At 49.3% G+C, this 23,000-nt stretch overlaps 2 protein-coding genes and 1 long non-coding RNA gene across 5 annotated transcripts in view; 1 reads left to right on the forward strand and 2 right to left on the reverse strand.

The window, feature by feature from the left end:
- Window positions 1–43: 43 nt before the first annotated feature.
- Window positions 44–1,920, forward strand: SAP25 (Sin3A associated protein 25). The gene is made up of 6 exons (XM_039849489.1): window positions 44–474; window positions 692–792; window positions 881–987; window positions 1,082–1,235; window positions 1,359–1,456; window positions 1,539–1,920. The coding sequence occupies exons 1-6, from the start codon at window positions 290–292 to the stop codon at window positions 1,839–1,841; spliced, it is 948 nt and encodes a 315-aa protein (XP_039705423.1). The 5' UTR covers window positions 44–289; the 3' UTR covers window positions 1,842–1,920.
- A 468-nt stretch (window positions 1,921–2,388) lies between these two features.
- On the reverse strand, window positions 2,389–4,638 carry LOC120591794 (uncharacterized). Its single transcript, XR_005650000.1, has 2 exons — window positions 4,005–4,638; window positions 2,389–3,797 (listed from the first exon to the last, which is right to left on the reverse strand). It is a non-coding gene; the product is annotated as an uncharacterized LOC120591794 (long non-coding RNA).
- Window positions 4,639–5,679: 1,041 nt separating this feature from the next.
- The window catches only part of AGFG2 (ArfGAP with FG repeats 2), a 24,225-nt gene continuing 6,904 nt past the window's right edge, over window positions 5,680–23,000 (reverse strand). Inside the window, exons 2-13 of one of the 3 annotated variants that reach the window (XM_039849582.1) lie at window positions 21,146–21,239; window positions 20,249–20,364; window positions 19,020–19,173; window positions 18,272–18,437; window positions 17,498–17,617; window positions 16,796–16,828; window positions 12,142–12,262; window positions 11,871–11,953; window positions 11,618–11,701; window positions 10,525–10,653; window positions 10,151–10,236; window positions 5,680–9,808 (exon numbers count right to left, since the gene is read on the reverse strand). In XM_039849582.1, the coding sequence (XP_039705516.1) occupies window positions 9,749–9,808; window positions 10,151–10,236; window positions 10,525–10,653; window positions 11,618–11,701; window positions 11,871–11,953; window positions 12,142–12,262; window positions 16,796–16,828; window positions 17,498–17,617; window positions 18,272–18,437; window positions 19,020–19,173; window positions 20,249–20,364; window positions 21,146–21,239 (1,246 nt within the window). In that variant the 3' untranslated portion in view covers window positions 5,680–9,748. The remainder of the gene's footprint in view (window positions 9,809–10,150; window positions 10,237–10,524; window positions 10,654–11,617; window positions 11,702–11,870; window positions 11,954–12,141; window positions 12,263–16,795; window positions 16,829–17,497; window positions 17,618–18,271; window positions 18,438–19,019; window positions 19,174–20,248; window positions 20,365–21,145; window positions 21,240–23,000) is intronic. The other 2 variants (XM_039849584.1, XM_039849585.1) reach the window with 2 other exon arrangements.

The following is a 23,000-nucleotide window of genomic DNA, read 5'->3' on the forward strand; positions in this document are numbered from 1 at the left end:
GACCTGTGCTCTGCGCCACCCTTCCACACTCAGCTGAAGATAGACCTGGCGCACCGACCCCACCGCCAGGGGGCGCCCGCGGGACCCCGGCGGGAGCACGCGCCACGTGGCCCGGAAACGTAGGCGCCCGGCGTAGCGGCGAGGCGCTGTGTAGTGGGGCGGGTGACCTGGGCTCACACGGAGTGCCAAGGTATTGCCGGCTGCTGAGGGAGGCTGGGACTGAGTGGAGGCACCGTGGGAACCAGGGAGAGGCAAGACGGGCGGGGCTGGACGCCAGGGGGGCCAGGGTATGGGCACAGAGGTGCTGCCCTGCCTTCCCCCCAGACGCGGCATGTTGCCCGGGCCTTCTCGGTGGGGCGCAGGTGAGGAGCAGGAACCGGAGGAACAGGGCCCCTTGGCGGGCAGTGACCCCAGTGAGGCCTGGACCTCTGGAGAGGAAGCCTTGGGGGAGCCAGGAACACCCCCGCAGGACAGGTGAGGGGCACGCAGGAGGCACTTGGGGGAAATACAACACGGGGGGCCCACAATGTGAGGAAATCTCAGTAGACCATATCGAAAATGGGTATGTGCAGTCTCTCCCCACCAGGCACCCTTGGCCCCTCCCTTGGAAGTATTCAGACTTGGACGGGGGAAATGAGTGAGGGAGGCTGTGACTGGGGCATCTTAGAATCTACCTCCCAACTACCCCCAGCCCTCAGCCCCAGTCCCCAAGGCCTTCCTGGACCAGGAAAGAGCATCTGCTGACCCCATCCCCTTCAGGCCTGGTTGCTGAGCAGTCCTCGGGAACCTCAGGTAGGTACAGGTCCTTGCCACCTCTATCTTCCAATACCCTTTCAGTGACTCCTGAGCCTGTTTTAATTTTTTCAAATTTCCCTCCCAGTTCCCCTTTCCCCGCAGGTGGCCTGGGAGTTGGCCCCCTCAAGGGTGACTTTGCTGGCACCGTGGGACCCCAACTATGAGGCGAAAGCAGGACCTGGGCTGTTGTGGGTGAGTAGGGGGTACCTATGGCTCCGGCCTCAGGGTGGGGCAGGGATACCCTGGGAGGGGGCTGAAGCTCCACTGGTCTTTCCTGACCCTGCAGGGGCCCAGTTGTGGGTCAGGTGCCTCCTTCTCAGGCCGAACCTTGGGTCATCCATCCTTCTGGCCACTGTATGAAGCAGCCTCAGGCAGGGGCCACAGGCCCCTGGCCCCCACAATAGGACATCAGAATGGCAAGCAGGTGCCCAGGGATGCAGGTAACTTCTCTTGGTCCCCTCAGGCTCAGGACAGATGCTGTATGAGCTTCACAGGGAATTGGTGTAGAGAGCTCCCTGAGGTGGGAACTCCCAGCCTGTCACCCTAGCAGCTTCTCCTCTCAGGGTTCCCAGTGATGTGCTGTGAAGATGTCTTTCTATCAGACCCTCTGCTGCCCTGTGGACAGCGTGTTCCCCTGTACTTGTCTGAGGCCCCTCAGCAGGTGAGCACTCTTCCTACCCTGGCCTTGCCGCAGCCTTCCTGCAGGGCTTGGAAGGAGACACTTCCTCCTCCTCTCTCCTCAGGTGATGGGTTCTCCGAAGCTGCTGCTCCCACCTCCTATCATGTCCCCCCGGGTCTGCCCCACTCAGTCCCCTGGTTGCTCCACTGCCTGGCTCAGTGGGCCTGAGCTGATCGCCCTTACAGGCCTCCTGCAGATGAGCCAGGGGGAGCCAAGACCCAGCTTTTCTGGCTCATCCATGGCTCCCACGCCCTTTGCTGGTCCCCCAGAGCCCATCTCTAACCACCCAGGCCCCAGTGGTGACCCCAGCTGTCCTCACTGCACTGACCCATCTCTCCCATGGACCCCAGATACCCATTGCCCATAGCCCCTCTAGGGTTACCATGGGCCCCCTACTCTCTCAGGCAGGTTTCTGTTAACAATAAAAGTGTTGGTTTGCAAACAGGCTACTTGTGTTGGGTAGCAGAGTGGGGTACAGAGACAGGGATGGGATCTCTTCCTCCACCTTGGTTTTGGCTGCCCTCCCCTCACATTCTTGTTACTCATTGGTCAAAGCACCTTTAATGAGTGGGTGCATAGGACAGAGCATACAAGAAGCAAGGACTAACTCCATCAGCTCTGCCAGGCCCAGGAGAAGAGAGGATTGTGTGAGCATGTGGCTGGCTTGGGGGAGGCGAATCACTTTTGGGGGGCTCTAGAGGTAAGATACCTATGCTTTCATCTCTCTTGTGCTGGGGCCCCAGAAGTTCAGCACTGTGGCTGGGTGTTAATTCTTTGGTTTGGAGGAGAGACAGGAGACACTAAGGTGTGTGTGTGGAGAGGATGGGCAGGACTGTGGGGGACCGAGGCTGGCCTGAGACTCTGGACTGATGCTGCTGAAGAAACAGGATTGGGGCTTTGGTTGAGAAAGTCCAGACATTTTTAGGGGTTTTATTTTTGGAAGTAGGAGTTCTAGAATTTTAAAAGAATCCAACATCTTGGGAACCTCCTCAAGATTTCCCAGGCACCACAGCTGGAAGGGGCAGAGTGGGCAGCAGGCTCTAAGAAGCGACTCAGCACTTCTTCAGGTCACAAATCCTAGGGAGTGTTTGGGCCTTAGAGCCCCTCAGTGGCTGAAGCAGGTGGGAAGGCATTCCTAACTTTGCCCTGTTTTATCTTCCCTGCCTCTATCCATCCCTCAGCTAGAATGGGCAGGCTCTCACCCATGCCTCTCTGAACTTCTGAAACTTGATTTGGGTATAGCTGTGTGGATGATGCGTGCTGGGCCCTCAGGCGTGGCCTCTTGCCTCCAGAGGAGAGATCAGGTTCAAGTCAACGTAGCTGAAGTGGCCATCCAGGCGATTTTGTATGGCAGTGTCCATTCCTACGTAGTCTGAAGCCACGTACCTGCTGCACACATATTCCCTTGCTAGCTCTGATGGTGGCTGCAAGCGGGGCTGAGCCCTTGCTGGCCCCCAGCTGGCCCCAATGCTCTTGATGGGGGCCTTGGAGCCCATGTCCAGGCTTTCAAGCCCCAGACTTGTAGGAATGGGGTAAGGAGCCCAAGGAAAACTCTGGCAGAAAGTGGCTAATGGGTACGTATTCAGTGCCCCCACAATCCTGGAGCAGATGGTGGGGAGCAGCATTGGCATTAGTAGGAAGGAGGGGGGTGGGCGCCATTGTCATGTAGCTTCCTGCTTCGCCACCTCTCATGGGCTCTAATCACTCTCAGCTCCCATAGATGTGTGGTCCCCGCCCTGCTCCAGCCCCTCAGGGTATGAGGCTGCCATCCCCAGAGATGCTTGCTGGCTCCTCTCACCCAGGCACCTCCAACAGCTCAGGGTGTCTGACTGGGCCTCAGAGGCCTGGATCTCATAAGATTAGGGGACAGAGGAGGGTCTAGAGGAGCTACTCAGAGGATCCATTGGCAGTGGTTTAGCCCTGCCACTGGCATCACTATCCCCTAGTCGCTTCATGGCCGCCAGGACAGTCTTGTGAATGCTTTGGGCCACCAAGGCATCAGGCGCCTGTAGCCACAGCTCCCTGGGACTCATGGGTGCTGAGTGTCTCAGCTCCAGGAAGAAGAAGGAGTCTGTGTGGCCACAGCGGCGTACGCTGAGCAGGGACAGGCTTAAGGCTGGCAGTGGCAATGCCTGGATGTCCCCAGAACCTCTGCCCCTGGGCTTTCACTTCAGGCTTAGTACCCCTGAACCCAGGCACAGGCGGTAGCCACCAGCGCCCAGGCTTTGTGTCTGCCCCAGCCCCTTAGGCTGCAGTGTCACAGGCCAGATGTCCTGAAACAGAGTGAAGATCCAGGTCCTGGGATCCTCATGGGAACCGGGATCTGGAGGGACAATAGGAGGGTCACAGGGAGTTCCTGGGCTGGGAGGTTGGAATCACTGTGCCCCGGAAACTGAAAAAGGGTCAACACTTAATATTTGAACTTGGTTTCGGTGACCTAGGGGAGGGACAAGCTATAGCTAGACCAAATCCACGACTGTCGGACCCTTGCCTCCAGTCCCTTTCTGCCTGCCCCGGGCTCTGGCCTCACCAGTGGCAGCAGCCTGCACTTCTGCACTTCCAGTAGGGCATTGTACGACGCCTGCTGTTCCGCCTTGCTAGCTGCTGCCACGCCCAGGCTACAGTTGCGCGTGTAGACAATCAGGCTTTCGCTGGTGCGTGTCCTTTTGCGCTTGCTGATGGTGCACGCGCCTGCCAGGCTTATGCTGAGCTTGGGCCGTGCTCCTATGGCGCGGAAATTCTCGGTTTCGGAACTAACACTCGAGGCGCGGCGGGCCAGCGCCCAGCACCAAGCTGAGCCGCACGTCAGCCGGGCAGGCCCAGCGCGGCTGACCCAGGGGCACGTCAGCCAACTCGGACTCCGAGGTTGCTGTGGGGCCGCCTCTGGGCCTCATCCTGCACCACAGGCAATATGGTGCCCGGAGGAGGGACTGAAGCGCCTGGGAAAACGCCAGAAGAGATAGAGGTGGCTGCCTCCCTCCCCTCCCCCACCCCTGGTCTTGATGCCCCGCGTCTCTCCCTTGCTCCCGACTTGAAGTTTAGTGCAGCGTGTGCCACAGTGGCTGCCTGATGGCCTGTGACACCCCAGTCTCCAAGGCTCCGAGGCTTGATTCTGGCCAGCTCCTCCTCATGCCTCCTCTCCCCTCCCTCTTTCTCCCTACCGCTCTGGAGGTGTCTTACCACTTCCCCCCCCTGCCCCGGGGTTTAGCAGTACTTTAGTAGCTGGACTCTAGGCAGGAGAAACGGAGTTTGAGTTGGGAAGGCTAGGCGAGGCGGCCACCACCTCACCTCACCCCTTCGTATTGGCTTTGGTAGGGGCAGGTAGTGTGGGGGCGTCTCCACTGATTTTGAGCTTACTGCTGGGAAAGTGACCATGTAAGGCGAATGTGAATGGAATTGTGTTCAGTGATCCCGCCGGCGAGGCATCTGCAGTCCTGGAGATCAGGGGCGACTAAGCCAGGCGCCACCCTTACAGCAGTACCCCTTTCCGGCTCCCGCCATTCCCCACTCAGACTCTACCGGTTCAGCACCTGTGTCTGCCCCCTTCCCACCCAGGACTGGTTTTGTATTCGTCCTTCCCAAGTAATCCTTGGAGCCATGTGGCTGATCATTGGGTTGTGCTGATTTCTGAGGAGCTGGAGGTCCCTTCCCTGTGGGTTTGGCGTGATAAGGAGGTGTCTTGGGATAAGTAAACTTCTGGACTGGTCACTGTGCATGGCCCATACCTACCTGAATCCCAGTTAAGTGGCCACAGGGGATCCTGTGGAAGAAATGGCAATCTCTCAGGAGTATTTCCCTCATGCTTGCCCCAATACCCTCAGCCCTTTCTCACCACCACTGTCCAAAAATGTCACCATGATCACAGAAGTGCAGAGACCTCTGGTGGGTCTACCCCTTTTGCCTCTTGCTTCCTGAGAGGTTTGAGATGGGGTTGGAATTCAGACATTTTTACACCCCGCTTCTGATCCTTCCTTGGACCAACTCACTTGGGGGAAGATAGAGCTGGTCACCATATACTCTGCAAGACAAACTTCAGCAGTTAACATGGATGGGGGCCTTAGAGGACCTCATTATATAATCTCATGGCAACTAAGATACCTAAAGGGGGGAGCTGAGGGTGAGGAAGCAGAAGAGGGCAACATGTGGCTCCTATTAAAGATGGCATTTGGAGAGTACAGTCAAGGACAGAGGAGATATAACAGTGCTGAAGCAAAGGAACCTGATTCTTTTACTTAGTCCACGGGTCAGGTCAACCTGAGTAGGGAGGCCCTTCCAGGCCTAGAAGGAAGGAGTTAGAATACTGGAGGAGCCAACAGTGCAGTGTACATGGAAGCTAGGACCTGTGAACACCTTTCCAAGGGTGATGTTGAGAGTGATGCACGAGCTAACCAGCAAACTGAGGGCGGGCATCCAGATAGCAGGCAGGCGGTGCCCAGGGGCTGCTTCAGGTGCCCTCCAGTCAGCCAAAGTCCCATCAAGGTGCAGGAGAGGTGCTGGCAATTCAGGTAGTGCACTGGGGCCAGTAGCAGCTGCCACCATTGATGGCTGTTGGCCCAGGGGGAAGCAGGTATATAACGGATCCATAAGTGGCCACCAAAATAGTATGTTCAAGGCCATAGCCCCTAATGTAGCCTTGATATATACATCATGTATTAATGTGCAAAGTGGCAGGGAAATAAATGCCATCTGTTAGCCACTCGCCTTACTAGTCTGGGTGCTGCCTCAAAGAGCAGGGCACCTACAGGGCCCACGTACCTGCCATGCTCCTGGCCGGAGCCTTACTCCCCAGGCTTAATTTGCAACTATCCATAGGAGGGTCTCTTCATACCTACTCCTTCCTATTCCCCATCAACCAGGCTACCTTGCAGGACCCCAGTCCTGTGGAATCATAGCTGTTGTCACATTGAACCCCTAAATGCTGGGTATAGATAAAGCAGGAAGCAGCTGTGGTAGATGGCTTGGTAGTGCCAAGTGATTTAGCCTGCTGGGTACCAGGAAAAGCCTGGAGCCAAACAACTGGCCTAATCAGTTGCCTTAGCAACAACACTGCCCTTGGTCTTACTCAGATAAGATTTATTCTAGCCCGTTGCCTGGGTAACATGAGTTGTTCCCCAGATACAGGAAGTGACAGAACCTCAGCTCTGCTGGGTGAGAACACTTCTCCCAAACCAGAGGGGTTCACTTATGCATCCCCCTGCCAGGTGCGGGGCAGCTATGGGATGGCAGGATGGAATCTCCACATTCTAAGTCCCTGTGGAAGTATCTTGTTACCCAGGAGAGGAACCTAGAGGGAGGAGGCTGAGGTACTAAGGCTGGGCTGTTTGCATGTGCCCCTCCCTCCCCCATCCTGAGTTCCCATTCCTCTGTGGAGGGAGGGGATGTAGGGACAGCGCCATATATTTAGCCTCTTCCTTCAGCCCTCCCCAGCCATGGCTCCAAGGCTCCAAGGTGGACAGAATGCTCTTTACAGAGCACCTGGAGACTGGCTCCTGCTTCCTCACCAATAGGGGCAGTCGCAGGTGACCAGCTGAAGGTTGGGACCAGAGGACCGCTGTGTGCAGAGCATGGTCACAGCAATGGTTGGGGGTAGGGGAACATGAGGACTTGGTCAGAAACCTGGTGGAAACCTGGGTGAGTTCCTCCAGCTGCACAGTGTGTGTGTAGTGGGGTCCAGATTTGCAGCTAACAGGCAGGGCCGTGCAGGGATATCCCTGGGGGCGTGCAGCAAGAGGAACACAGTCCAGTCACTTAAATATTTTTATCACCCCGGGGAGTTTTCCATTCTTTGCCCGTTGTCTGTAGAGAGGAGGCCCAGTGGAGGCTGTTCCAGGCCGAGAGGCAGCTGCAGTCCTGGTCTTAGCCTGTGCCTGGGGGCTCTTGATTTTTCTGCTTTGGGGCACGAGGCTGACCTAGTGTAACTTCTCTGGGTTATCCAGCTCTGGCCAGTGAACTTTCTGGAGTCCATGTGGGACAGAGTGACTGGGAGGCAAGAAGGGGGACTGCAGGGAGGTCCTGGGCCCAGGCACCAAGCAGTAAGGAGATCCCTGGGAAACAGCAGGAGTGTGACCGAAACATGCGGTAAAGTAAGAGGCAATATAGCTCCTGATCCTTTAACTCTCACCTCCAAACCTTAGTGTTTTTAGTTAGGGAAGGAGGAGTGGAAAGAGCTGGGGGAAAATAAGAAAAGGCTCTTCCCCCTACTATACCACAACAAATATCAGCTTTCTTCCTCCCCCCATCTCCCTCCGCCACCCCACTCCCCATGCCCTCTTCCCTGGCCCTAAGCAGAGAATGCCAAACAGAAAGAGGAAGGACAGAGATAATCAAGGGTGGCAGAAAAAAATACTGAGAATGGAACAGACAGAACATGATAAATCCAGGAAAAAAAAAGATGGTGGTTTACCCTGGGAGATCCTACCAGGAGAGAGAAGGTGGGTAGAGGCTGGAAGAACTCAAACATAGACACAAGACAGGATGGGTGGAAAGGTGGGGAGGCCGTGCCTGGCTGGGAAAATAGTAGTAGCTGGAGGTATTCCCAGAAAATTCCTCAAAGTAATTGATAACTCAATCCCCGCCTCTCGTTGCTGTTATGCTGTTAAAGGTCATTGGGTGGAAAGACCCAGAGAAATCCCAAGAATGAATGGCTAAAGGGCCAAGAGTTCCTTGGCAACATGGAAAAAGGAGGAATCTCTTCTGACAGCAAGGCTGAGTCCTGGGCCTCTCCTCAGCCAGGTGAGGTGTTTAACCCAAGCTATCTGTCTTGTCACCACTCTAACAGCCCAGACACCAAGGCTGTTGACACAACATCCTCAGGTGGAAACAGTCTGGGGAGGGCCTGAGGATGTACCTGAGAGTGGTCTACTCTGATCAGGTCCACTTCTATTTCCCAGCTGGCACCTCCTCTTTTGCCCGCCCCCACCCCTGGTGGGAATCACCCCCCTTACTATAGCCACCTAACTCCTGTCCCTGGCAGAGGTAGCCCCTCTCCTGCTGTGCTCCCTACCATTGCTAACATGGGACTCCAGTTTAGACAGGGGCTGGCTCTGTGGGCAACAAGTCCTGTCCTTGTTCCCATCCTTGGCCAATGGCAAGTGGCTTTGCAGGCAACATTATCACCAACGCAGGCAGTCATGTTGACTGACATGAGGCCCCTTAAGCTGGCCCAAAGCAAGACCACAGGAGCCATTTTTTCTTTCAAATGCAGTTCTTTTCCAGCATTGCCTACAACAGCTTTGGTGCAGAGATTTGGGGGCCAGGGAGGCACGTGAAAAAAAGAAAGAAAAAAAAATAGCCAATCGCACAAAGCCTTTCCTTGGAAAAGCCTAGTCTCTGGGGTGGCCAGGACATGTGGTTACCCTCCTCATGACACCCTGCAGCTCCAGCTTTGCTGGTCGAGGCACAGATGGGGATTTATCCCACTCCCCATGTAAAAGAGCTATCTGATAGAGGGAGAATGGCTGCGTGTGTGTGTGTGTGTGTGTGTGTGTGTGTATGTGTGTGTGTGTACACACACATATATAATAGGCTATATTAGAAAATTCTCTATGTATAAATATAAAACACTGGTATCCAAACATGATACCACAGCTAACTAAAGTGCTTGACAGGAGTTGGGCATGTCTAAGTATGTAGGTAAAACTAGTCGTCCCGAGTACCCAAGATGAGGGAGGGAGCTAGGGAAGCAAAAACATGAAGAAAAGGGTGTGCTGGCCCAAGCCAGGGCACCAAGGGCACTCTAGACCTCCAAGACCTTCTCAACCTGTCTGATTACTATCCCACATCAACACCATGCCTGAACCCCAACTTTACCCTACTCTTCCCACAGGAGGAGAATAGCTCTGGCAAGTTGGCCATGGGGAAGAGTCATTCGGAACACTGGTCAGTCTGTGCCCACAGCTTCCTCTGCCCACGGGGTTGGGAATGAAGGGAGTGCTGTGTATGCTGAGGACAGAAGGAGGATTACTGTCATCATAATTAATAATTTGAGAAATAAAATACCATCTCTCCTCTAGGCCAGGCCCTGCCTTTTCTCCTCCTGGGCCTCCTGCCTGGGTGGGGGCTGGACGGAGAAAGGAAGGAAGCCGCTTTTTTATCTGCAAGCCCCAAGCAAAGCATTAGCACCTCCACCATCCCCAAGACCCCTACCCTGCAAAACAGGCCCATTATGATCTCAGACCCACAGAAATGCCATAGGCAAATGGTCACCAGAGCTCCAGGGAGTACAGGGGCCCCAGAGAGCAGGGAAGAGCCCCCGCTAGGAGCCAGGACACAGTGCTATAAGAATGGGTTGGTGGTCGGAGGTTTGGAGGCAAATGGGCTTGATGAGGATCCAGTCTGGAAAGAAACAACAACCACCACAAATTGTTAGATTAGGGGAAAAAAACTAGAGGCCACAGAAGAAATACAGTTCAAGATTCTTTTCTCCCTCAACATTACTGTTTTGAGGGAAGTGGGAATGTGAGAGAGCTAAGAGGCAAGTAGAAGGGGCAAAGGGTTTGGGAGATGACAGGGCTAAGAACTGAGGCCCCTCAACTACACCACTCATCCTTGGCTTGGACAAGGCAGAACTTCATGAGGAAGAGGCCTGCATTCCACCTCACGTCGCCTTCTTCTGGAAGAATTGTCCCCACCCCCAGAGAGGCCATGGCCCACAACATGGTGCACTGGGGCACTCACCATGAAGGGGTTGGTGGAGATGCCTCCTGGCTGGCTCAGGGGCTTCTGTCCCAGCTTGGCAGATCCTAAGTCGCTGAAGGAAGAGCCTGGGAAGCAAGAGCAAAAACTCAGCAGACATGAGCCCTGCCCCTCGTGCTGGTGCTGACCAGCTCTGTCTGCCACCCTGCAGGGCACGCACAGCTATATTCCAGGTAGGCAGTTAGTGGGCCTTCCTAAAGATGGTATGAAGCAGTCAGAGGACATAGCAGGTCTGGTGCTTCCCTGATTCATCCCCTTTGGTCCAAAATGGAACTAGTTCACATGTGTGTGGCTCTTTAATAACACACACACAGTCTATGGGGGTGAGGAAGGAGGGCACAGTCTGAATCCTTTACCATTCTGCTGTTGAGTCATCGAGGTCTGTGGGGAGAACAGCGGTGGTGGGAAGGTGCTGGCAAAGGCCCCAGTGGGTGGCACTGTCTGGGGGAAGCCAGGCCCAGCACTGCTCATCCCAAAGCTGGGCCCTGTGGAGTGAAAGACAGTGAGGCTCAGGCACAGTTCTGGAAGGTAGGCTGGAGAACAGTTTTTTCTAAATACCTCTAAGATGAAGAAATGGGTTCGAGTATTTCCCTAACCAGAGGTACCCAGTGGAAGTACCCTGAATGAGTCATGGAACTCTTCAGCTTCCATGCAATCCACCAAACCTGACCCCTTCCTGCCTATATGGCTCATGGCATGGAGAGCCCAGTGGTTATGAACACAGGTATGACACAGAATTGGGGGCAGCTTTCAGCTACCTATTAAACTACATAAACGAAAGCTAATTATTAGCCCTTTCTGTGCCTCAGTTTTATTATCTCTAAAATGAGACTGTACCTATGTCACAGAGATGATGGACGTAAATAATGGATGTAAAGCACTTTGCCCTGGGCCTGCCACATGGGTCATCTCTGGTAGCTATTGTTCTTTAATCTTCATGGCCTCAAGGTTTTTGAAGACAAAAAAGGGGTGGGGGCATGAGTTAGAAGAGAGAAAAGCAGAAGTTGAGGAGGGGCAGAGTGAGAGGAGACCACAGGACCCTGGCCGATAAGGGCAGGGAACCCGGTCATGATTTCAAGTGGCTCACCTTGGGACACTGAAGGGAGAGGCTGGGTTCTCAAAGGGACACTGAGGATTGGAGAAAGAATCACTGCCACTATCAGTCAACACTAAAACCACCTTCAGAACTGGTGCTGTTAAGTAGCAGTCTGTTTTTTCTAATTTTGAAATTCTGATTCTGAGACTTGGATGTTTCTACTTTTTGCCCTCTAGGTGGCCTGGAAATTAAAATAGGTCTGGCCTGGGCTAGTAAAGAGTGGCCAGGGGACTTGTTTGGTTCCCACAACTGCCACTCTTCCTGACAATGTGAGAGGAGAGGTGAAGGGGAAGAGGTGCAGGGGAATTTGCACCCTGCAGAGACAGGGCCAGGAGACAGTCCGGGAGGCTTACCTGTGACCAAGCCTTTGGGCTGGAATGGGTTGGTGGAAGGCAGCTGGGGATGAGCAGCAGGTGCTGTGAAAGGGTTGGTGAAGGCTGCTCAGGGTGCAATGGGGTAGAGGTGAGAAAAATAGAGGGTTATTTTTTTCTCATTTGCTTAATATTGTGATAACCGAGCGTTGCTCTAAATCCCCTCCCTGCCCTGAGTCCTCAATTTCCTCTTGGCTTTGGATCTCTTCCCTGGGTTTCCACAGGCAAGACTTACCTCCAAAGGCAAGCCCTGTGCTGCCACCTCCGCCAGTTGTGGCTGACTGGAGTGTAGGGACCTGACCAGTCATCCCGAAGATGCTGCAATATGGGGAGAGAAGTTGGCATGCACATCTTCCAGGACCAAAGAGAGAAGCTGGGTAAGGGAATGGGAGATGGCAAACCCAGTCCTGTCAGACAGGAGGAGCTGAGTGGGCTGGGAAAAGCAAGGCCAGGGTTTCTCAATCAGCTCTCCTGCCCTAAGGCAGAGCCCCGATGTCTGGGCCTACCTGCTAGGGACACCTCCAGCTGACGCCCCAGGTCCCAGGAGGCCACCCATATCTGTGAGGCTGTTGGGCTGACTGGCAGGTACAAGTGGAGAGGTACCAAATGGAGTCACTTGGTTGCTCCCTGGGCAGTCACAGGAAATAAAACAGGGAGTGCTGGGCTTAGACAAGATAGATGGAGGGGACAAGAGAAGAGATGGAGGCAGGGGCGCAGTGGAGTGGAGTGATGGCATGAGAGGCACCACCTGGGTTTTCTAAGCCAGCCCTTTCTTCCCACGAATCACTCAGTTCAGAAGGGCTTGTCTCCCACCAAGAATTCCAGGTAACATAATATTCAGCTTTTCTCAATCTCCCTAGTGCTCAATGCCACCACTGCTGAGAGAAAAGCAGATCTTCCTCCTGTCAGGTCATTATCCTTTCTGCTTTAGTTTAACTTACACTTTCCAGTTTTTCCCTTCAACAAATGGAAATGTCTGTAATTTCCTCAAAGCAGCATTTCCATTTATGGATAATCATTTGAAGGGGTAGGAAGAGGGGGTAGATGAGGAGCTATGTAGGACAGAAAGGCTGAAGGACACTTGGGAGATTCTCATAGAATGCGGAGATGGCATTGGAGGTGATGAGTGTAAATCTGAAGCTGTCAGCACTTTTCCCTCTCCCATCGGAGCTGCCTCCTCGTGGAGGCCACCCTGATGCTATGAGCTTAGATCAGGACTTGGGCACACTGCTCACTGGACAGGACTAATTGCAGGGTTCTCCTGCCATCCCTGGTCTTCACATAGAAAAAGAAAAAGCATAGAGGGCAAGCCCCACATGTGAGTTTTACAAAACAGCCTGAAGAGCAGGAGACCTAGAATCCTGAGCAATCTCGTCTCATGAGAAGAGGCCTGAGGCCCTGTCATTTTACAAAAACCTCTTTATCAACGTGTCTACATTTCATCTGTCAACTGTTCTGGGCTGTTGTGAGGATAAAACAAAAACAAAGCTACAAATGGCAAAAGGCTTTATTTTTACGAGGACTAGAAGATTCATTACTGAAGAGAAACACTTTGTATAGTGTCTGCCATATACTGGTGCTCAAGAATGAATGATTATTTGAATAGGTAGAGTGAGATGAACTGATTTCTAGTTGTGGCTCTACCATTTGCTATTATCGTGACTTCAGCAAACCATTAAACTCTCCTGAGCTCATTTTTTTTCTTGCCCTCTCAGAGTGGCTAAAAAGACCCTGAGATAAGTGTTTTTGAAATCTGTAAAGTATAACACAAATGTGAGGTATTAAACCTATGATTTAAGAAATGATTTCTAGGGTCAGAGAAGCAAGACAAGGTCTCAAAGGAAATATATGATGGCTGGCTCAGACCATGCGCACATGTGAAAAGACCCTCCCCTGGATTCTGAGCTCTGGCCTTTCCATATGTTCTGCCTCTGCCTTGAATAAGAGGCTCCATCCATGGCTTTGGTATACTAACTGCTACTCAACCCTCTGGGCTTAACAGAACCATGTCTTCAGATGAGCCTTTCCTGATGCACTAATGTGAGTTTGATCCTGGTTTGCCTCTCAGCACCTTGTTCTCTTCCTTTATAGCACTTGACATATTTGTAGTGATATAGTTTTATTCATTTCTGTATCAATTGAGTCCCCACTAGACCAATTCTACTGCCAGGAATTTTCTTACAGATATAACTTAAAAGTGCAAAACATGACATAGAGTTATTAACTGCAGCACTATTTAACAGCAAAAGACTGAATCATCCTAAATATTCATCAACAGGGGACCAATTAAATTATGGTATATACATATGTTGGACTATTGCGCAGCTATAAAAAATGAAGACTCTTAATGCACTGCTAAAAAAGATCTAACAGTACCATTAAGTTTTAAAAAATCAAGGTGCAGAACAGCACGTATATTATGCCATAAAGTGTATAAAAAATGAGAAAACAGGACAATAAAAATGAGTAAATCCAGGTCATTGGCTCCTGTTCCCAGAGATATGGCTGTGGAGAAACGTTGAGACAAGAGCTAGCATGGATAAAGCTGTGGAAATATTTTGTAGGAATGGCAACTTTAAGCATATTTGTGGGAAAAAGGGACTGTGCCAGCAAAGGTGGAGTAAGTGGAGAAAGTGGGGAAGGGTGAGGGGGTATCCTTCACAATGGAAGACACTTTTCCTCTCAGAGACAAGAGGAAGAAAAACAAAAAGGAGAAGATAATGATAGGAGACAAGGCAGGAAGGAAATGGCAAAGCCAGGCTGGTTCTCAAATCGGTGTTGCTTCTTTACCCCTTCAAACTTGGGCCTGGTTTCTTGTCATTAAAGTTTTGGGCTTTTTTTCTGAATGCTCAGAACTGTAATTTGAATTTGCATGCTCTTTCTTTTCTAAAGGCTTAGGCTGTATCTGCCCTGTGCTAGGCACTGAGCATAATAATGGTGACCAGGCTCTAACTTGAAGAAGCTGAGAATCCATCAGAGAAGACAGGTGCCCAGTGCCTGCCTGCTGCAAAGTTCCAAAAATGGGCTGTTTCTAGTGTTCCAGCACTTAAAAGAGAGTGTTCTCCTTGGCTATTATCCCTCCCCAACCCCTGGATTTCTTACAGAAACAAGTGCTGGGCTATAATGCTACTGCACATACTCGGTCTTCAATCCTCTCCATTCTACTAGCCATGAGGAAGGTTGGAAAGCCAGCAGGGTGGTGTTAAATTTTATGATTTTCCAGCCTCAGACCCTTCCCTTGCCTGACTTGGAGTACATGGAATTTCCAAGCGAACACAGCTCCCGGTCCTCACTTAGCTCAGACTCTTCAGTCCTGCTCTGGGCCTTCATGTCAGGGAGCTCCCCTCAGTGAGGACCAGGTCCTCTGCCTTCCCAGGGTGGGAGAAGAGCTGTCTTCCTGTCTACAGGCAGTGCTGTGTGTCTCCTTGTGGACACCAGAGGGCAGAGCCGGCCCTAGCTCAGATAGGGTGGGTACCCTGCATAGACAGTGCATTCTCAGAAAGATGCCTGCTAGGAATACCTGCCCTTGACATTGCTTCTTATACACATCCAGTGTCTCACTCTCAGAAATTGTATTTGTACACATGCCTGACAGCAGTTTCAGGGGCAAACTGCAGTTTTAGAAACTTCCCCTCTCCATACTCCCCCTCAGAAATATAAAAATATAACCAGGCTTGTCAGAAGAGACACCCACCTCTCACCAAAATCTCCCTGCTTCATACCCAATAGTCCTTTATGTCACACTCACAGAAACAACCTCATGATCATGGTGTGGTGCAAAGTGAATGGAATCTGCCACTTATCAGCCATTCAATTTTGGCCAAGTCACTGATCAAGTTGAGCCAGTTTGCCCAACTGCAAAATGGGAAATCATTCCTTCCTCCTGGAGATAATATGTGGATTCTCCTAGCAATGGCAGGCAAAAGCCTCATAAATGCTGGTTGGCTCTGGATATGGCTGCAGACTCTGCTTTTTGAAATGGTCAGACACTGGACAAAAGGTTCAACTTAGGGATGGCTCCAGGGCCAATGCCTTCTTTCTCTCCTTTAAAGTCTTTAAAACAATCAATTGTGCTAGGAATGCATTCCTGAACAGACCAACTTATAACAGCCTTAATTAAATAGCTTAAATAGGCTGTTTCCTTTTGCGTTCTCATTCCCAGAAGCACTTTCCTCTTGCTAAACCGAATATCCCTATACCAATTTACATTCTTTCCAACAGTGCATGAAAGGGCCCATTTCCCCACACAATAATGGCCATTATCAATCTTTAAAATTTTTGCAAATATAATGTGCAAGATGATTATCTTATCCTAATTTGCATTTTTCCTGGTTAGGTTGAAGACATTTGCATATTTTTTTCCAGGTACTATCTGCTTGTTTCCTGTGTCCATTATTTTATATTTTTTATTTATAAGTGTTTAAAAAACACATAAGGCTAGTAACTTTTTGTCTGTTTTCCATGTTGTAAGTATTTTCTCCCTGTTTCATGCCTTTAAGTTTTGTTTAGGACATCTTTTGTCATAACTAGAATGTGACTTATGCAATTTCTGTTTGTTAGAATTTATGGAGATTTTGTTTCCCACTATATGGTCAAATTATAAAACAGTTCTATGTTTGGAAATACTATATATTCTGCCTTTTGGTTACAAAGTTCTACTTATATTTATTAGATCAAACGTGTTACTCAAATGGTCGATTTCCTTCATTACTGGTCTATCTACTTTATCTATTAATCTTGTGAGAGAGTCTATTATAGTCTCTTTCTCTGTTGGTTTATTAGATTTTTATTGTTTTTGCTTTATGAATTTCAAGGCTACCCTGTCAGTTACTTTAAGTTCATGATGTGAGAACCTCCTTAGTTAACTTTTATCAATATAAAATGTCCATTAAAAAAAATTAAAATAAAATAAAAACAAAAGCAAGTAGCTACTTCACGGTGGCAAGTGGGAAGTCTGGGCGGAGTGAGAGTCAGGAAGTCTGGGCCCTGGGTCGAGCTCTGCCACTCTATGTGTTGCACGACTAGGGAAACTGCTGAACTGCCTCACTTGCAAAATGGCTAAATTTGAAGGGTTCCTTCCAAACCTCGAAACTCTAGGATCAAAGGACCTGAAGCAGGCTCCTACCTTGGGTAGGCTGTGGGGAAGGCAGAATAACTTACCAAAACTGTAACTTCCAGTTAGCATCTGACTGGCTGGCAGTGAGGGTAGAGAAGGGAAAGGGTGGGTAGGTCAGGGAAAGGGTGGGTAGGTCAGAGAAAGAGAGAGTATAAGTCACTGGCTTTCCCCAAACGTCTAGTCTTTACAGCCCTCTAGCTGCCTTCCTGCATCCAAAGATGTCCAAAGGGAGAAGGGCTCTGAAGACTCAATGCCTCGGCACTTAGGGAGGTGCCGAATGCTTTAAGGCAGCCTTTAGACTCTCTTTCAATTGTATAATATAAACTACACAAAACAGAGTTTATAGGCTTCTGTTCTAAGAGGGATGGGTGAGGACTTTGACCCAGCCCTTGATATTTGGGTACTTTGCAACATAGACGATCAGAGCACTCTAGAGAAAGTCATGTTCTTTCTCAATTTTTCTAGGACTCAGGTCTCCCATACTTCTCAGAAATCTCTTCGTGCACAACCTGTACAGCTTCTGCTGCAATTTTAGCTATTTTCCTTCCATGAAAAAATAGAATAGAGCTTCCTCTTCCTCACAAGAATCTCATCAGACTTCTCTCATCCTTTCCTGGAGCTTCTTTTCTTTGTCTCCTTTGCATAGTTCTTCAGGTTGGTGCAGATGTGAATGAAGGGTGATAAATGGATGTGGACAACTGAACACAGTTGGAAGAGAGAAAGGAAACCAGTGGGGCAGAATTTACCTGTGGGTGTTGGCTGGGGCTGGAATGGGGCTTGGCCAGCTAGAGGAATGCTTCCAAAAGCAGAAGAGCTACTGCCAAAGGCTTCAAAGTTGGCAAAGCCCCCATGGGAAGGTGTCTGGCCTATAGGTGGAGGGAATATAAAGGTTAAATATATAAAATGAATATTAATCTATATAATATACACCAATTCTAAAGACCAAAGGCCATTCAATGAAACATCTGCCTTTCCATAGGGCCCTCTTCAGAGGGAGAGGGCATGGACCTGGGGCAGAGAACCAACATATGTTGGGGAAAGGGGAACCTCAGAGGCCCCCAAGTTCACTGCCCATCACTCTTTATCCTTATTCCATGAGGCATGAAAATTTTTGTCAGGGCCTAGTTTGGGAAGAATCATGTGAAAAACAATTTGGGGTGGGTGGGGAAGGGGCTTGAAAAGATAAAAGGGGAAATTAGATACCACTTTATTCAACACTATTATTGGCTACTGCTGATCTTTAGAAAGAAGGCAGGGGAAATGGAACACATAACCCCCTGCCCCCATTTTAATAGAGAAAGTAATAAAATGCTATTTCCAGTGTTCTAAAAGAAAGTGCTAGGAGCCCCCAATTTGCAAACATAATCCCTGCCATACCCATTTGATTCTAACCCTCTCATCACAGTCATTCATGTGAAGAGAGTTAGGGCCAAGTGAAACTTGGTCATGCCAAGGAAGTGAATTCCTTGTGTTATGGGTACACATGTTGTAGGAAGGTTCTCATCCCAAGTCCCACTTACCCACAAAGGCTGGGAATGCAGCAAATGCTTGTACTGCTTGGGGAGCAGCAAAGGGGTCTCCACCAATGTCAGCCAGCAGGTCAGTACTGGCTTTCTTCATCGAGGAGTGGGGAGGTGGCTGAACACTCCGGGGCTGGGATGTCCGAGCCTGAGACTGACTGACAGACTTGGAGGAGAAGGCATTACATATAGCACTTGGAATCCCAGATATGACCCCCCCCCGCAGGGCTCCCCAGGCTGCCCCAGATAGGCAAGGGGAGAGAGAAGAGAGTGAGAAACTGCTTTCAACTGAGAGAATTTCCGGGCTAAGATTACCTTAGCTTCTCTCGTATCTAGTTCTTCTGTCTCCTCAGTAAACCAGCTCCCAGAGCCACATATTATAGAGCATATTGGTCAAGGTAACCCTGAGATACACGGGGATGTTGCCCAACAGTGCCCCTGGAGCTGTTATCTCCTTGTCTTTCCAGGTGCTGAATCAGAGTCCCGGCCCCTTCTGTGTTTCCTTGGAGGAATGGTCAGGTTTGGAGTTCATACTCTGACTTCCCTAAATACCACTTCCTGTTGGGTTCTTTCTTCCAAAAGATACGAGTCCAAGATGATAGATGCAGACATAAGTAACAGCAGGGCTGAGAACCAACTCATAGCTCCTGAACTGTTGTCTGCTAAGTCCAGGGGATTTGATTTAGGAAACTAACACTCCTGTCTCCCAAATCCCAAAATAATCTTGAAGGGCAGATCTGAGAGTTACCTGGCTAGAGGTGGACGTAGCAGCTGAGAGAGATGGCACAGGATCTCCCAAAAGTGTCCGCAGAGGTTTCCCTTCTGGGATTGAGCCCTGGATAGGAGTGGAGGCACTGCCTTTGGTAAAAGCAGGCCCCTTGACCTGCTCCGGGGGGACATACCTTCAAGAAAGAATAGTTAGGCTGAAAGGAGAGGGTTGAAACCTTGGACCATGCTCAGCTTAGGTACTTGGGAAATATAGGTTACGGCTGTCAAAATGCTTTCTCATTTTTCTCTACTAATTCTCTTTTAGAAACTGAAAGGAATTTAGCAACACAACAAAGTTCTGCCTATCTTAAGGTTCCCTTTTACTGTCAGATGTTCGTTTTTTTTCTACGAGAGTGTTGTTTACTCTGGCTTATGCCTGTTATTCCCTCTTCCTTCTGACATCATCTGGGTTTTAAGTAATAACACCTGAAATAATGCTGGCAGACAGATGATCTTATTTTCCAACTTCCTACTTGAGGTCCCCCCTTTTATTTCCAGGGCATTTCTTCAGATTCTTCCTTCTTAGACCCATAGAAAAAGTTTCTGCCACCTCATCTTTTAAGTGCTCACAACCTTTCCCGCCAGCAACTGCTACTTCTGATAAAACCCCTCTCACTACAGTGTCTGTGGTCTCTACTCTCGAAGAAGTTTCTTTCTCCTGAGGGCACCCCCAATAAAGAATCCAAAATGTTGCTTTATCCATATCAATCTCCTTGCTCTCTGCATTCTCTTCTCCACCCTATAGTTAACTCCCAACAGGCACATACTCCAGAAATCAAAAAATAAGGAGTGACACTGAAGAGAGAAAAGGCAAGGGAGAACAGAGATGCTGTTTTTCTAAAGAGTAAAACATAAATCAGGAATGAAAAGATGGGATAAAAGCATAAAACTATATAGGACAGGTGCTTCCAGCCACCTTTTTCCATATATGAGATCAGCTGAGCTATAAAAACTAACACGCACTCTCACAGGCCTAGTTCCCCTCTCCAATCAGCTTGTCTTCCCAAAAGAGGGGACATCAAATCGCAAGGTTTAGTGACTGAGAACAAGTTGTCCTTTCATGTAGTTTTATTATTTTGAAATCAGAATTTAGCCCTAACTGAATCTGAGTGGAACAGACTCAACCTAAGTCTAACTCTGGAAACTAGACAGTCAGATGAAGTATGTCTTGGACACTAGCTCCATAGCAATCTCTTTCTTCCTCCTTACCATCTCTTCTTCTCATATTTTTCCTGGAGAAACTCCTTCACCTTCTGAGGATCCCTGGAATCTGGTATCAAAGATGTCCGAGCATCAAAAAGACCCAGCCAAATTTTCCTGCAAACCTATAGAAATGAAGTTAGGTGACAGAGGAGTTAGGGCAGAAAGCATGAAATGAGAATGATGCTACTTCTAATTTATTCATGAATAAATATTTACTGATCGTGGACACAGTGTGCAGATCTGGGTATGCCTATAAAACAGACATGACCTTTGTCCTCACAGAGTTGTCATCTTATAAAAGAAAATAAAGGGCTATGAGAATTATGGGGAACTAAATCTTGGGAGGGGTCAGGGACAATTTTCAGAGCTGTGGCTTCCAGAAAGAGCACCCTCCAGAGGCCCTTGTTTGCCCTTCAAGTAAGCCAATCACTGGTAAGCTAGGAGAACTGCTAACACCAAGAATGGCCTCTTCCTACCAGCAGATTTAGGTGAGGAAGGGGTTTAACTCACTTTCAAGTAAATGACATGAACTTAAACCTGAGTTGCTGAGGCTCAAGTCGGCTCCTGGAGATCTTACTCAGAGAGGCCAGGCTGGTCAATTCCAAGTGCTTACCAAGGTAGAGCTCTAACCAATTTCCCCCTCAAGTGCCAGGGGTGGGGAGGGGTCAACCCCCTGCAGAGATGTTGCTCCTTTCCCTGATACCTGTAACTACAGGCCCAGACAATCCATAGTTTGTATAACTAATATTCTGTAAAGATACAAATATACATAAGTAAGATATCTTACGTACTAAAAAATAAGAGAAACTTGGACAAAAAAGAAAACGGTAGGGTTTTTCTATAATCTTGAGGCAAAGCTCCCCAGCAGATAAGGCAACTAACACACCATCAGCAGTAGCGCACCTCATTTCCTCGAGATTGCAGGAATACTACTTCAGGCTCAGTGAAAGTTGTCATGGAGATGGACTTGACTCTATGAGGGGGGTTCAGGCCTCTCCTGTAGGAGAGAAACAGAAAGAAAGAGAAGTATAATGCAGTTAGTACTGAAAGTCTGTTAATGGATGAGGGGAAGGGAGAAAGGATAAAATAGCACATATATTAAGCTCAGGTAGAACTCCTTGCCTGAAGCTACTTCCTAATTCAAGGAAAGAAGGGAAGTAAGAATGTTTTGGAGGCTTCTAATAAGAGACAGGGATGACGGAGTCAGGAACATACTGTGATTCCAGTCATTCTGGAGAAGAAGGCAGAGACTGCCCATCCAGAACCCTCCTCTATCTTGGCTCACACCCCAACAGTTCAGTGTTCAGCCTTCAAGCTGAGAGTGTACTTCTGGGAACTCAGATGTCCAACCACTTACCATATCCTGTTTTATCATTGTTTGAGACCTATAGCATATCCTCAAGGTCTCATAGTCCATGAGACCCAAATGTCTCAAAAATAAGGAAAGGCAAAAATGAAGGCTCATCATAATATTAACAAAGATAAGATTTGGAGACAAAAAACAGAATCCCTAGGCTGGCTGCCCCTCCTCATGTCTACACAGAAGGTTGGCATTGTGGTAGAGATGGAGAGGGTCTCTCTCTCTCTCTCTCAGGAATAGATCTCTGGGAAAATAAATATTCTGGACTTTCTCATTTCTAGATCTTTCAATGAAGCAGGAGGAAATCAGGTTTGACCATGAGATATGAGATTGGCATGAGTCAGGAACATATAATCTGTAGTGATGTTTTTGTGCCAGCTCTGTGTGCTCGTTAACTCTCTGGGAGTCCACTTCTGCCCACAGAAGCCCCGTGGATATTACAGCAGAAAAAAGGCTTTCTTGCCCTGCCTCAACTGTCCTCTAAGCTGCTCTAACAAGGGAAACTTGGGGCTAAGCCAGGAAGAATTTCATAGGTTCCTTTTTCCTTATACCCTAAGTTTGACTCTGGTCTAGACCTACTGCCTTCATCAGATTAAAACAAAACTGGCTAAACTAAAACAAATAAACTGGACTCTGGGACCAGGAATGAAAGACCACAGGCACATGCTATAAAGACAGTCTTGACTGATGAGGACTCTTTGGACTTTACTCCCCTGGAAAAAAATGAGCGAATTGAGATGTGAAAATAAAAGTGCTGTAACTCTAGAATAGGGCCCTGGTTGATGCCCTCGGGAAAGCATAAGGAGAAGGAAGAGATAACAAAATTCACCAAATGGAAATCCTAGAAGAAGGTGGGGAAAACATATTCATGCTTACAGGTGTGCACACAGAATACAGGTGCCTCTGCCAAGTCTGGATGAACAGCAATGTTCAGGTTAGTGTAAATGGAGGTGACAGAGAGGGGGACAGATGACAGTATAGAGTGAACGGTAAAGGGCAGGAGCCCTTTTGGATGATAAATTACTGATTACGGACTCTAGCAAAGGACAGGGCACTGGAGGCTACAAATGAAGGCATTTTCAGCAATTCTGTTATAGACTTTAAAGGGTCTGGAAATACCCCTTTAAAAAACAAGCAATATCAAAGAGGATTGATGCCCCTAGGAAAGATAAGAGCAATAGCTCTTAAATTTGATCTGCCCTGAAGGCTCTCTTCTGATCACATTTCAGAGATATTCCAGTTTCTCTCCTAAAGCCTCTCTTACTAATGGCTTGGTTTTGTTTTAAAGTCCAGACAGCCTGCTTTTATATTCTTTCTCTGGCTTGTTCTCACCTTAACCACTAGGCCCTTCCCCCTCAGAATGCTATATCTTTCTGAGGTCTAGCCAGAGCAGATCTC

Source organism: Pteropus medius, unplaced genomic scaffold, assembly GCF_902729225.1.
Source record: "Pteropus medius unplaced genomic scaffold, Ma_sr-lr_union100, whole genome shotgun sequence".
Taxonomy (NCBI): Eukaryota; Metazoa; Chordata; class Mammalia; order Chiroptera; family Pteropodidae; genus Pteropus; species Pteropus medius.

Coding starts and splice junctions, on each gene's coding strand:
- SAP25 (XM_039849489.1), top strand. CDS start 290: ATGGGCACAGAGGTGCTGCCCTGCCTTCCCCCCAGACGCGGCATGTTG. Junction 1,236..1,358: donor GCAGGTGCCCAGGGATGCAG/GTAACTTCTCTT, acceptor TTCTCCTCTCAG/GGTTCCCAGTGATGTGCTGT. Junction 1,457..1,538: donor TGTCTGAGGCCCCTCAGCAG/GTGAGCACTCTT, acceptor CTCTCTCCTCAG/GTGATGGGTTCTCCGAAGCT.